The following is a 13994-nucleotide window of genomic DNA, read 5'->3' as shown; positions in this document are numbered from 1 at the left end:
GTGTCACTGCGGCAGAAAATTACCACAGCTGCGCTCATGCTCTGTCGGCCCAGGTCTAATATTAGCAGCATGTTTTTCGAATTATTTTTATTCTGCATAAGAGATTATCAGTATTAGCAAACTTACTGATAGTCATTTTAAACATATGTCTTCCCCCACTGCCAGCCCCTGAGGGGGAAAAAGTAGCTTTTCTTTAAATGCCTTTATTTTATGAGCTCATATGCCTGAGCTGTTTTAAGTCAGGCCATTGGGTCCCTGGCTTGGGACTCCTCCAGTTCGCTGTGGTCAGAGTTGCTGACTTGGGTCACACAGATGTAGCTTGTTCAGAAAATGTAACGTAAGAGCCAGCAGAAGGTAAATGGAGATGTGCGTCTCTGCGTTTGGTGTGTGTTTGTTGCGAGGGCTTCGCTTTGGGAGGGACCAGGCATTCAGGAGGAAAGATGAAGGGATGGGAAGTACAGGTTGACTGGGCGATGTGTATGCTCTGGGTTCTGAGTGAGGCGCTTCATGTAACTGACAGGTAGGTCTTACAGCAGCCATATAAAGCATGGACCCCATTTTCCAGGTAAGAAACTGAGAGTTGGAGACGTGAAAGGACTCCCCAAGGTGCAAGGGCTTGAAAGGTCGGGCTGGGATTAGAAACAGGTACGTGTCGCTGCCAGGCCTGCCACGCTTGGCTTCCTCTAACTGGCCCATGGAGAAAGCTTTCAGAAACTAACCGGCTTGGATTGAAAACTAAGACTTCGAAGTCCTCATGCCCACACTGGGTTCAGAGGAAAAATGCTAGTGATTTCTTACACAGACAGATGAAGAAAGGGATCTTGTCCCAAAGCCCTGGCTTTCTCCTGGGCAGCCGAGTCCTGCAGTCCTGCGTGGGCAGTGGTGCGGTCCCGGAGATCCTTCGTCAAGGGACGCCCAGCTCCCTGACAGACTCGCCACCCTCCTGGGCCAGGTTCCGTCTGCATTGTCGCCCCTGCTGTGCTCCTGAGTTGCCTTCACAGTGCTCCCCGAGGCTCAGTCAGCGGGACATCAGGGAGAAGGCTCTGAGGAGCAACCTGGCCAAATGCTGGCGGAGCGAGAGCAATGATGTATTTGATGACTTAAATAAAATCCCAGAAAAGTTAAAGTCCAACGCCCTCTGCGCGTTTCCCTTCCAGGGCTGCCATAGGCAGTTGGCAGTTCCTCTTGCAGTGAGGGCCATGTGCCACCACCCACCGTGTGCGTGGCCCTGGGCAGGACCTTAACCTCTTCGGCCCTGAGCCTGTATGTGAGATGAGGGCAGCTTCTAGAAAAATCTTGGTTTCTATACGCAAAGGAAACCACATGCCTTGCCTCTAAAGTCGTGTGTAGGGGCAGGATGCACCGTGGGTAAGAGGATAATAATACTCTGAAAACAAATGTGGTTTTTTCCCCAAGTAGCTTCGAGTGTCCCATAGACCATATTTCTGAAGCGGGAGGGAGATCCAAGAGCGTAAGTAATTAAGTGCCACATTTAGGAACTCTGGTTAATTAGCATCAGAGCTGGGATCCCCTTCAAGATCTCACCAGGCTCCGTGCCGGGCTCTGCTCCCCGGCCCACGGCTTGTGTCCAAGTGTGGGCTCGTCCTGGAAGGACCCGGGCAGCATCAGGATAATCCAGGATGTTAAACGGGGCCTTTCTAGTGTGGTTCTAACCTGTTCGCCTTAACACTCTTTTCCTAACAGTGTTAGAAAAAAGGTAAGTAAATGATATTTTCCTCACTATCAAAAGTCCATCTGCTGTTTGAGAAGCCGCGCCTAGTTTTTATGATTTTACTCGTTTTTTCTATTTCCAGTTAGCAGCACGCTTCCCTTAACGGGCTATTTTCTGAATAAGCCGCTGTTTCCCCCTCCGCAGATTTCCTAAGGCCACCTTGGCGCTGGCCAGCACTTCGCTCTGAGTTAAGGGTGGGAAATGTTTGCTTTCAGAGGGAGATAGGTTTTTCCATTAGCGCCTATTCATTTCATTTTCATTTTGTCAGAGAAAAACAATCGTGTTCATCACCGCTGTCGTCATGGAGATTTCATGTCTCCGGAAGAAACCCGCTTGTGGATTTACTTTGTTAATCCCACGCTGGACGCGCGGGCGCTGCGGTTGGGATCACGGCAGCCCGGCGGCGGAGCCGTTCAGACGCTACGGGCGCCTCCTCGCCCGGGGGGGCCGGGGGTGTGCAGAGGGGCTGTCCTGGGATGGCGGGGACGGCGGGTGCCCAGGCTGTGGTTGGCGATTGGACACATGAGGATCTGGGTTCTAACAACCCACTGGACACTTGGCTCCCCGCAGCACCGTGACCTCAGCACCGTTCGGCCCCGCCTCGCTACCTTCCTTGCAGCCCTGCTGTCCCGTGTCTGCCCCCATGGCACCGCTGTCCGCTGGGTTGCGGTGCCCCGATCTGCCCCCTCCTTTATCAGTCTTGCCTTCTGTCTGAGCGATGCCCGCCGCGCCATGCGCCCTTTCTTCCTCTCCTCCCGGCCCTCAGTTCTTCCCTCTGGTTCACCGCTGGCTGCAGTCTCCTAAGTAACATTCCTCCCATCTTTGGCCAGTTTCGTGCCTCCCCATCGCTGCTAGAACACTGAGGGCCCAGAGCAGATATTAAGCAAAGCTTTGCTGAACCACTGAGAGACCCAAGAGTCTTCCTAATATGCAAATCGGACCGTGTTACTTCCCTGTTTAAAATCCTTCTGTGGCTCCCATTGCTTTTCAGTTAGTTGCTTGGGTGCATCATTCAAGGCTCTTTGCAACTTTGCCCCCGCCACCTCCTGTCACTCAGCCCTTGCATCCTGCTAGCCCTGCCCTCCCCAGTGAATGACACAGTTTTCTGGCTGGTGCCTGTGTTAAGTGGGGTGATGGAGGATGATCTCCAGCTCTGGAGTCCCATTGAATGGGGTCACATTCCAGCTCTGCCAAACAGCTCTGCCACCTGCAAGGAGTTACTCATCTCCTCTTTGCCTCAGTTTCTTCATTTGTAAAAGGACGCTCATGGTGTCACCTACTAAGGCTGCTGTAGAATAAAATGTGTGAATACAGCACTCACATCCGCGCCTGGCACGGACACATACCACATCACTGTTACCCTGGGATTGTTATGAGCATGGTTACTCAATCACATGCCTCTTCCTTCTGGCTGGAGTGCCTTCCTCCACCTTTACCCCATAGATCCAACACGTCCTCCAAGTCTCAGTCCCCATATCACGGCCTCTCTGAGCCAGCTTCTGCAGCTGAGTCATGGTACAGCTTAAGTTGTGGGGATCAGAATGTGTGGTTTTCAATCCTGCTTCTACAACTCACTTTTTCTCTAGTCTAAACTTGCTAGGCTGTGGCTTTCTTATCTATAACATTAGGGGAGTAAAATAACAGTCCCTCCCTTGTTAGAGTTGTCTGGAAAAAATAAAAAGCATGTAAAGACATACCTAGCATATACTAAATATGTCACTCATGTTAGTTAGCATTTTTATTAGCAGCCTTTCTTACCTTTTTATCAAGAACTAGCCACTATATTATTATAATCTTTCTATGTGTTTCCCTCGGCTTCTAGACTGTGAGTTGTTCGAGTTCAGGGACAAGCACCTGACACATCATTCTGCCAATGGAATGGACACAGATTCAGCTGCTGTGTCAATATGTATAACCATCTGCACACATTGCTTTCAGAGATTTCAGGGTGGTGGGCACACAGTGCAATATACAGATCTTGTAACATAGAAATATACACCTGAAACCTATATGATCCTATTAACCAATGTCACCCCAATACATTTTAATTAAAAAAATTAAATATGAAAAAGATTTCAGAGGGCTATGCTGGTAATACAAGAAAATTTTGGAAAGGAAGCATCTCTGAAGGAGGCCTGTTTCCTTTCTTGGGAAGGTACTGAAGACCGGAAGTTATTTGGTGCTACTCTATTTCCTTTGGGCCAAAGGTGACTGGGTATGGGAGAGGAAGGACTGGAACTGACTCCCAAGACATGATGCATGCTTTATGGGTGGGATTGACAGTGTCGTACTGGTTATTAAACAGAGTTGTGCTGGTAAATATTTAAAAACTGTTCTCCAAGAACACCACAGAGCCCGGTTTTGTGGTGTGTGCCGATTACCATGGTGTAAATACTCCCATTGAGGCCACTTAACAAGCTACCACAGAGACGTTAACCAACTCACAAAATTCCTGACAATTTCCCATCAGCCTGTAATGAGCTGGCTCCATCGCACCACTGTGTAAACTTCTCCCTCCTTTAGTTTTTGTCTCTGTAAAACACAATCCTATAATGTGACCACCCCGTCTCCAAACAGAAACGTCACAGGAAGCTGGGTCCAGCACGAAGGGACCGTGGGGATGGTAGTGTTTTAGCAAAGCTGCATGTGCTAACAGTTACTTTGAAGTTCCCATTCCCCGCACTGGCCGGGCTTGTCTTGGGGACAGGATCTATGCTGCTGATCTTCTCTGCAACACCCGGCTGTCCAGTGCTCTGCTTGGAGCGGTATATACAGTTTTATCCTCAGTCGGGGTTATGCTCTGTGCAGCAGACTGACTCAATTAGCCTTTCATTTCAGAGTCCAATTGCGAGTCAATTCTGAGGTTGTTAAGCAAAATGAGTCTGGTGGCAGTAGCCTCGCGCAGAGGGACAGTAATCCACATCACGGGGCCATGCAGTTAATAGTCTGCTCAAGAGACCACGAGAAATGGGAGACACGTAGACAGCGACCTTTCTTCTGTCTCTGGGGGGGCGGGCGGGGAGTGCAGAGCTGCCAGGTCAGAGAGCTGATCAGGTTGTGTGCAGAGCTGGAGCTGCCTGAACCGCAGTTGGCTTTTGCAAAGTTAGAAGCCCAGTACCGCTAGATCATTAACTTTCATGACCGGGAAAATACTTCTGAAATTAACACTCAATCCAAGCTGGAGGCCGTCGGAGCCAGTTGAGTAATTCTGAGCCACCTTCGGGGATTTCCTCCGAAAAATAAATCCTTTAACCAGCCTACAGAAAACGTCCAGGTTTTATGCGCTCCAGTGTGTTCAATTAGAGGCAGAAAACACCAGCGAGGCTCAGACTGCGAGAGAGATCGGGGCACACACACACATGTGCATGCCCAAGTCTCACGCAGAGGGTTTTGTCGGGTCACTTAGCTCCAGCACATGGCCCTGCCTGGGAAACCATAAAAAGAGCTCCTCTGCGGAGTGTCAGGTGCTGTGCAGAGAAAATAAAGCTGAGCTCCAGCACCTGCCCCGGGGATTCACAGTGATGGAACCAGGCACATGAGGTACCAAGAGCACAGATGGGCACAGATAGGGAGGGGCAGACACGCCTTGTTGACAAGGGCTCAAGGAGAGACCAGGCTCACACGAGCACTGCACAGCCTTTGCTGTGTGCTGTGAACTTGAATGATATCCTCAGACCTTTTAATCCCCTGCTACTTAAAGTCATGGTGAAGGGACACAGATGTGCATCCCACAGGCTTTTACAAACCCTTGTGATCATCACACATCCCACCTTGCTCTGGCTGCCTGTTTATACCATAAAATATGCTAAGTAACTACAGTTTCTTGGATGGAAAGAAGTAAAAACAGCACTGGGTTTGTTGGCTGCCAACTCTGGGGAGCGAAAGAGTTTAAGAAAGCCGAGACAACCGTTCATTGTCTGCTGTAATTGCCGGAGAATTTAAATGCTCTGGCAGCCCATTGTGTTCTTCACATAGATACAGGGCTGTTGTCTGCTGAGATGACCTCAGAGGGGGCCCAGCTCTCATTCAGGATTTCTCCAACAATATTCTCTTCAGATTGAAAAACAGCCAGTTGGTCACAAAGAGGCCTCTTCCCATCCCCACTCCCCAGACCAGAGTGTCTGCAGCCCCTCTCCACTTCTGGGGCTCTGCGACCTCACCAGCACCCAGGGCTTCCGGGAGGACGGCACTGGCCTCTGGGGAGTCCCCAGGCTACAGACAGATGCTGCATTTTGATCAGTGGACCCTCCAGGCACCACCTCCAACAGCAGGCCCACCACACCCAGTGAGAGCCAGTGAAACCATGGCGAAAGGGAGCATCCCCAAGTTCCTCTTGCCTTTTCCTTCAGTTCCAGAAAGGCAAGCTCTCTCCTCATTGTCACGTGGCTGCAATAATCACTGCCCCTGGGCTGGTGGATGAGAGATGTCTTACCAGACAGATACTTGGAGTTTTAAAGCCAGTAGGAATTACGGGAGCAGATGGGCTGCAGGAGCCTATTTTGATGCCAGGGACATGTTTCTGTATAAAGTAAATATTTTCCCAGTGTGGCTCGCCGGTGAGTGTGTAGAGAGCATATTTCCTAAAGATGCAAATAAGTCGAGTCAGAAATAAATATTGAATGGGAACTTCAAAGCATCTTGATTTCTCCAGTTGCAGGCCCCGGAGACGTCTCTGCAGATAGGCACATGCACAGGTGGGCGAGGGCTGGGGTGTTGTGTGAGCAAGGATGCTAACATTTTGAGACTTTGCGTTTTCTGTATTTTGGAGGGGGTGGGAAAGGCATATCAACAAAGGAATAAAGAGAAGTTATGTCTGCCGGGAGGCTCAGGATCTTTTAAAGCCCCCTCCCCCCTTTCTCCTATTGCAGGTCTCGCCTTGCTGATTTTTTTACCAACTGCCAGCCGGAGTCCAGGTCTGTCAGCAGCTGTCTGAAGGAAAACTACGCAGACTGCCTCCTCGCCTACTCGGGGCTCATTGGTGAGATTGGGGGGGAGTCTGGTTTACAGAGACTCACAGACTCTTCTGGCTGTAGCCTGCCACTACCTGTGACAGTGACAATCTCCCAGCGACCCGCTGTGCTGGGGCTTTGATGTCAGGCCTCTAGGACTCCTTGGTAAAAAAAAAACAAAAAACAAAAACTCAAAAAGGAGGCTAATGGAGGTGCAAAGGCAGGGAGCGGGGATTATTACAGAGCAGCAAGACAGCAGTGTCACGGCCCAGGATGCATCACAGTTGGGAACCCACCGTGGAACCAAAGTACGAGAAAAGCCCGGTTAGGGAAGAGAGGAGAGGGGCTCAAAGCAAGTTAACTGCCTTATGGGACTTTGCGGAAAGGCACCTTGGAAGTCATTCATTCTGGGGAAATCAAAAATGCTGTTTCCCAGAAAGGGCCCTTTGGAAAGAAAACCCCTAACTCCTGGGGAACCTCCTTGCTATTGGTATTCTTGGTAATTTGGCTCCTGGTGTGCAGGGGGTGATTTAGCCTCAGTGTTTTTTCCTGAGAGCAGACGTAACAGAAACAGTACTTTCTGTCTTTCAAGACCTGAGACGTTAGCAGGACCAGGTTCTCAGCACTCAGGAGAACAGTGCAATTAAAGCAGGCTCTGGTGGGTTGGAAGAGAGCCAGAACTGAGGCAGATCCGTGCCCGTGGGTCAGCGTGGCACGCAGGGGCACCGGCGGGTGCTCCAGGCACCAGGGACTATGGGAGCCTTGGTGACAGGGCTCCATCATGACTGACATTTGGGAAGGAACACACAGTGAAGGCTGCGGGGGGTGAGGGGATCGAGGTTGTCAGAATCGAGATGGCTCAGCCAGGGTGTGTGTTCCTGCCAGGATCACACACTTCACCAGGCAGGAAGAATGTCTCACCGAACATGACAGCACAGACTGAATTCTCTGTCACCACAGCGTCCTCAGCAAGAGCCGTGGGGAAATCAACGACAGGCCTTACTGCAGGGGTGCTACGGGTGCCTGCGCGGGCGTCCCCACCCTTTTCGCAAGGCTACCTGTGCTCGGTAGGGTAACTAACCCCTGCCACCAGTTGTTGACCACTGTCATGCCTGTGTCCACGGAGTGTACCTTCCCTATGTTGGTATTCCAAATCGGCATCCACGCTCTCCTTTCCTTCAGCAAGTTAGGCCCTAGGAGGGATTACTTATCAACTATGGAATTACAGGTTTAAGAAATAACAGAAGTAATTAAGGCAGGCTCATTGTAAAAAGTTAAAAAAAAAATACAGAGCAGCTCAGAGGAGACAGTATTCAGGAGCTACAGGTCCACACCCAGATGTAATTGCTATTAACACGCTAGTCCCCCATCCCGCCAGGCACACAGGCTCATTAAATCCGCCCTGAGTGGCCGAGGCAAACTGTTACGTGCCTGAGGCTGATGAAATCCTCATCGTTTAGGGGAAGAACTGACTGAGGCAATGCATTCGACAGACCACAGCCTATTTCCCTGCGGGGTCCCCACCTCTCCTTCCCCACTGGTCATTCATTGGGTTCTAACTTCTTTGAGAACAAAGCTTGTTCCAACTTCTTCCATATGTCAGGAATCCACTATGCTGCCGGGCATGCTTAGTAGATACTTTTTAACATCTTTGCTCCGTTCCTTTCTCACCCAAAGTTAGGAGCTCCCTCTCCGCTGTGGGTCGAAGCTCTCATCTCAGGATGCAATGGCACATAATTTAGTTCAAGTCAGTAAAAGATGTAAGACAAAGAAGATGTGCCCTTGACCCAGAAGAGCTTACAAAGAAAATTGTTTTCTGCTTGTGAACCAAATATATCCCTTGGATCACTGACCACTAATTACTTCTTACTTCCACAAAACACATAAAAGCAAAAGGCTTCTTGGCATGAGTAGGCCCTGCCTGGTGTGAGCCACCCAGGAGGAGACATTCGGGTTGTATTAAGTAGAAATGCATTGTTGATTTGTGCCAGTACAGAACTCCCCAGAAAAACCATGAACACAGGAAGATGTGGGCAAGAGGGACCACCCAGCATTTCTTTTAGGACTTTTGAGGACTATCGAGACAATGCTCTAGGAGCCATCAGCTTAGAGAATTTCCACTGTTGGCTTCCCATTCCTTCACAGCTTGGAAGACTTTATTTAAAGCGGTTGGCGTCTGGTGAGCAGAGGCCTCATCATATACTACAACATTCAGGATGCGGGCTAATCCATAAAGATAGTTTCGAAGCCTCCCTTGTTTCTCTGAAGAAGCCATTTGCTTCTGAGGGAAGTAGATTCAAAGTCCTAAAAGGATTTTTAAGATATGTAAAACCAGTTCTATCTATTTATGAAGATTAATGACATTTTCGAGAAAATGCAAGGGATTTGGCAACTCATGCATTCAGAGTTAATTCTCTCCTACTCCAAGACATCCATACCATTTGCGCAGAAAGAAATACCCTAAGTGCAGCTCAAGGAGCTCTGTTATAATTTTTTAAGTAAATGTGTAAATTATTTTATGTGCTCAAGATAAATGGCCAAGCAAATGCACTGCTTAACATAATTTCCCACTCTGCAGGCACGTTTGTAATTATCACAGCACATCTGCCCTCCCTCAGAGGAGCATTCGTTTCTTTCCAGGCTGTAGACGAGTCCTCATTGTCATGCACGATTAAGACACCTGGTCTCTACTCTTTCAGGTACAGTCATGACCCCCAACTACATCGACTCCAGCAGCCTCAGCGTGGCCCCCTGGTGCGACTGCAGCAACAGTGGCAATGACCTGGAGGAGTGTGACAAGTTTCTGAACTTCTTCAAGGACAACACGTGTCTTAGTAAGTTAAAAAAAAAGGAAACACATTTTTCTCTCTGAGCTCAAGCCTTAACTCTGTGTTCCTTATGTTTCTTGTCTCTTGTGTCCACCTCTTCCCTCTGTGTCTCCGTCTCTCTCTCTCACTGATGGAGCATCCAGCTCCTCTTGGCCGCACTGCCCAGTGCAGCAGGGAACACGGCAAGTGATCAACAGGCTGCTGCCAAGACTGAGACTCCAAAATCTTGAGAGATCCTAATATCTGAGGGTCCATTTTGTGGGAAGGAACACTTCTGCCCACAGATCAAATTTTGATCTTGGCCACCAGCACAAAGTCTGTTCCAAGTGTTCTTCAAACCTGAGCGTGACACACGGTGTGAGACGCTCAGACAAATTAGACGGGGGTAGGCCTCCAAGGGCTCTCCGAGGAAAACTGGAATATTAACATCAGTGGCCCCCATGATGTTCCAGGTTGGCTCAGAGGAGAAGCAGCAGTTCTGGAGTGGGAGAAGCTGGCTGCGCAGCCAGGAGCCTCAGGATGGCTGGTTATCTCGGGAGGCGGGGTGGGGGGTGCTCCTGCTAGGAAATGGTTTCCCAAAGGGAGAGAGATGGAGAGAAATGTACGGGTGTGAACAGCGTTCATCAGATGAACTTCCAAAGCCCTGTGCTAGGCCTCCCTTCTATCCACCGAGATACCTGTGCTCCAGGTGGCGACTCCACTGAGACCATTGAGCCCCTCACTCACATTTTGTAGCAGCCACTGGGTGCCTTCAGCTCTCTCTCTAGGGAGCCTAATATATACATTATCTCATTTGCTGTAATCTGCACAAGAGGTGTTATTATCTCCACTTTACAGTTGAATAAATGGCTGGTCTTCACATAGACCATGCACTCTAAAGACGACATCCAAAGCCTGAGTTCCTTCTTCCGCAGGCCCCTGTCCCCTGAGGATTTTGTGTCATGCCTGCTATTGAAGGGCCCGTTGGACGAGAACCTATACCTGAACACCAGGGAGCAGGTATGACTTCCTGGTGGCAGGTGTCAACCAAGTTCCTAGGAATCAAGGCCCAGCCACCCCTCTGAGAGCCTGTCCTCAAGGGACAATTTGTCCACGAGGCATTGCTGGATGGTGGCTGATTTCTGAAGAATTAGTTAACAATGTACCATGTGCACAATGGAAAAGCTTTTCAGTGTTATTTCTACAATCTCCTCATTGTTTCCTAGAAAAGGCAAATCCAAATGACTTGCTGGCTAGGTACTTTAGTCACATGGCTGTAACCGTATCATTAAAACGAAAACAAGCTTTGGGAAACTTAAATGAAATTCAAACCCACAAAACTAGCCTCAAGTATGGAATCATTTGCCAAGACATTGGGCATACTGTGGACCTCTTGTTTGGGCTTGACTTTGGAAAAAACCTATTCTGTATTACACATTCCCTTTTCCGCATCCTGCATGCTCTTCTGGCAGAATACAAGATTTAATGAAGATAAAGCAATGACAGTAGAGGTCAGCGTGAGAAAAGATACTCTTGCTGGCTGGAAAACGGGCCCCTCACAGAGAAACTCAAGTTGTCCCTGCTTAATAATATTTTGGTGAAGGGGAGAATAGTCTGGTATCTTATTGCTAATGACTTTTCAATAAAAGTAAATGCATTTGGTCTTCAGCAGGGACCAGAGCCAGCCTGAATTTTTTACAGTCATTCCATTTAAACTTTGTTTAGAAGGGGCACAGCATACCAGAGACACAGTGCTGCAAATTCAGACTCTGGCAAAGGCCCTAGGGTAGAAGGAGCTGGAATTTGTACACTGCAACCCAAACGTAATAATCCAGTTCTGCTCTCTTCAGATTAACCAATTCTTTCCCAGATTCCCCTATCGCGAACACCACTCTAGCCTACTGTTCACTTCTGGTTATGGGGGGGAAAACAGTTATTTTTACATCAAAGTGCATGACAGATGTCAGGGGAAGGCGAGATGGAAGAATGGGCTGAAGGCGGAGGTGACTGACTGTCACTGGAGTCTTTCCTTAGATGCCGCTTTCCCCTCCCTGGGCCACTTCATCTAAACTGCAGCTCCCCATTCCCGCCCAGCACACCCTGTCCCCCGCCTGCTTCCTGTTTCTCCAGGCATTTCTCACTGCCAAACGTGTTGTATGGTTGACTTGTTTTCTCCCAACCGGAATGTGACCTCGACGAGGGCAGGGTCTTTTGTCTTTCACTGCTGTCATCATTCATTGCTGCATCCCCAGTGCCACTTAGTAGATGGTCCCTTGACATTGACATTTGAATGCAAGTACACAAGCGACCTCCCCGAGTGCCAGTGCAAACCCACTGAAAAACACAGGTAGTTTCCACGACGGGCAAAGGGCCTCTGGAACCTGCATGTCTTCAGAGAAAGGAAGGTTTTGTTTTTCTTTTGATGGTGTTGCCCTGGGTCATTCAAGGAAACCAGTCCCCCATGTACCTTTCTCTGCATTCACCCACCCGTTGGGCCATGTAACATGGCTAGAAGCATAAAAGGCATTTATATTCATTTGAAGCTGTTTCTTACAGTCTTAAAAATGTAAAGTTGTAGAAAACAGGTTTCCCATTTCCTGAACTTAAAGGGTAACAATTTTAGAACAAAATGTCACTTCTAAGAGGAACATTAGGCTTAAATTATTTTGTCTTGTATATCGAAAAATGCCAGCTAAGAGTCATATATTAACAATTTACACATTCAGATCCCAAGTGGGGGAGTTTGATTTCTTATACAATGAATATGAAATAAAAAAAATTCCTAAATCCAGGCCAAATCCCCGACGACCTGATTAAACTGTTTTTTATTCATTTGGGGGGAGGGGAGCTACATAAGCAATTTACTCTTGCCATAAAAACAATCTAATCCCATGAACTTGTAATAAGCTTTTCAAGTTTTACATTTTAAACTTTTCATTTAAGCAGGGCTGCTCCTACCTAATTATTCAGATTTTGTTTAGAAGACTGGGAGCAGAAAGGGAAAAAAAATAATCTTACTTAAATTTTCACTGGACTGTTGCCGAGGTTTGGGGTAGGTTTTTCTGTTAAAGAAACTGGTTGCATTTGTACTGTGAGCAACGCTGGCCTCATAGTACGTGGTCTGTGCCAGGGAATCACATTTTTTGCTCTTTGATTTCACTGCCTGACAAATGAATGTCAGCGCCACCGAGCTTTCTCAGCCTCATAATTAAGGATGTTATACTTAAAAAAACAAACACACTAATGAGTTTGCTTTTAGCATAGAATTTTGACAGAGCACAAAGGTTTTCTTGGAAGATGGGACCGTGGTTGTGATCCCAAATAACAGATCCGAGGCTGGATTTCAAAGGGCCCAACTGAGGAGTCTTTCAAGGCAGGGACCTTTGAAAGGGAGCACAGTAAACATGGGTTGCCGTTGGAGCATCCGAGTGTCCTTCTCAGTGTTTAGTGAATGGATTGATTTTTGAACATTGGATCCAGTGGCTGGCTCTCCACACATGTAGGGTAGACAGTTGGATGGGCTCTGTTCAGGGAAGTCCAGGGCTATTCGGAATGTCCAGGGTGTATGTAGCTTGTCTGGTACACTTGCTGCTTGACTTTGAAATTGGATTTCCTCCTGTTTTACTGCAGAAAACGCAATTCAGGCGTTTGGCAACGGCTCCGATGTCACTGTGTGGCAGCCGGCCCTCCCTGTTCAGACCACCACTGCCACCACCACCACAGCCTTCCGGGTGAAGACCCAACCTCTGGGGCCAGCGGGGTCCGAGAATGAGATCCCCACGCATGTTTTACCACCCTGCGCAAATTTGCAGGTAAGAGCGGGGCTGAGCCCCCTGTTGGAGCTCACTTCCAGCGGGACACAGACTCGTTTTCTTTAGACACAGATGGAGAATGCTGCCCAGGTTTGAGTCTTAAAAGTCCATCTTAACCATGATAAGCGGGGATTGGGACGTGGCACGGAGTGGAGAGAAAGGTAGGCTTGGAGCTGACGCCATTCACTAGGGCCGTGGCCTTGGTCAGAGCTCCCGCATGCCTGTCTGCCCGTGGTGTCCCCACCTGCGGTATGTTTGCCTTGTTCCATGACCTTGGACAGCCTGGGCCCTTTCTTCGAATTAGGAATGGGCAGAGAGAAAGAAGTATAACATAGAAGAGGGGGTCAGGCAGCACCTGTCTTGCTGTGTCTGGCTTATTTCACTTAGCATGATGTCCTCCAGGTTCGTGTGGACTCGAAACAAGGAGAGCTGTGAGAGGCAGAGGGTAGAGCGGTGGTTACAAGGGGTGGGGGAGAGGGAAGTGGGGGGGCATTGGGCAAAGGCGTTTCAGTTACGCAGGATGGATGAGTCCGGGGGGTCTGATGTACAGCATGGTGACAATACTGTGTTCTATACACCCCCCCCCCCCAAAGATGGTCACTGTGTGTTAATGAGCTTGATCGTGGCAACCCTTTCATAATGTATAGTTGTAGCAAAGCATCCCATTATGTGCCTTACATATACAGATTTTACT

At 48.7% G+C, this 13994-nt stretch overlaps 1 protein-coding gene across 5 annotated transcripts in view; it reads left to right on the top strand.

The window, feature by feature from the left end:
* The window catches only part of GFRA1 (GDNF family receptor alpha 1), a 168464-nt gene that overhangs the window by 132044 nt on the left and 22426 nt on the right, over positions 1–13994 (top strand). For all 5 annotated transcript variants that reach the window (XM_081158378.1, XM_081158376.1, XM_081158379.1 and 2 more), the window contains exons 6-8: positions 6601–6710; positions 9381–9515; positions 13119–13300. In XM_081158378.1, the coding sequence (XP_081014504.1) occupies positions 6601–6710; positions 9381–9515; positions 13119–13300 (427 nt within the window). The remainder of the gene's footprint in view (positions 1–6600; positions 6711–9380; positions 9516–13118; positions 13301–13994) is intronic.

This window comes from Miniopterus schreibersii (assembly GCF_964146895.1).
Source record: "Miniopterus schreibersii genome assembly, chromosome: 14".
In the NCBI taxonomy this organism is placed as follows: domain Eukaryota; kingdom Metazoa; phylum Chordata; class Mammalia; order Chiroptera; family Miniopteridae; genus Miniopterus; species Miniopterus schreibersii.
Note: the sequence above shows the minus strand (reverse complement) of the source record. Positions and strands in the feature narration are given on the sequence as shown.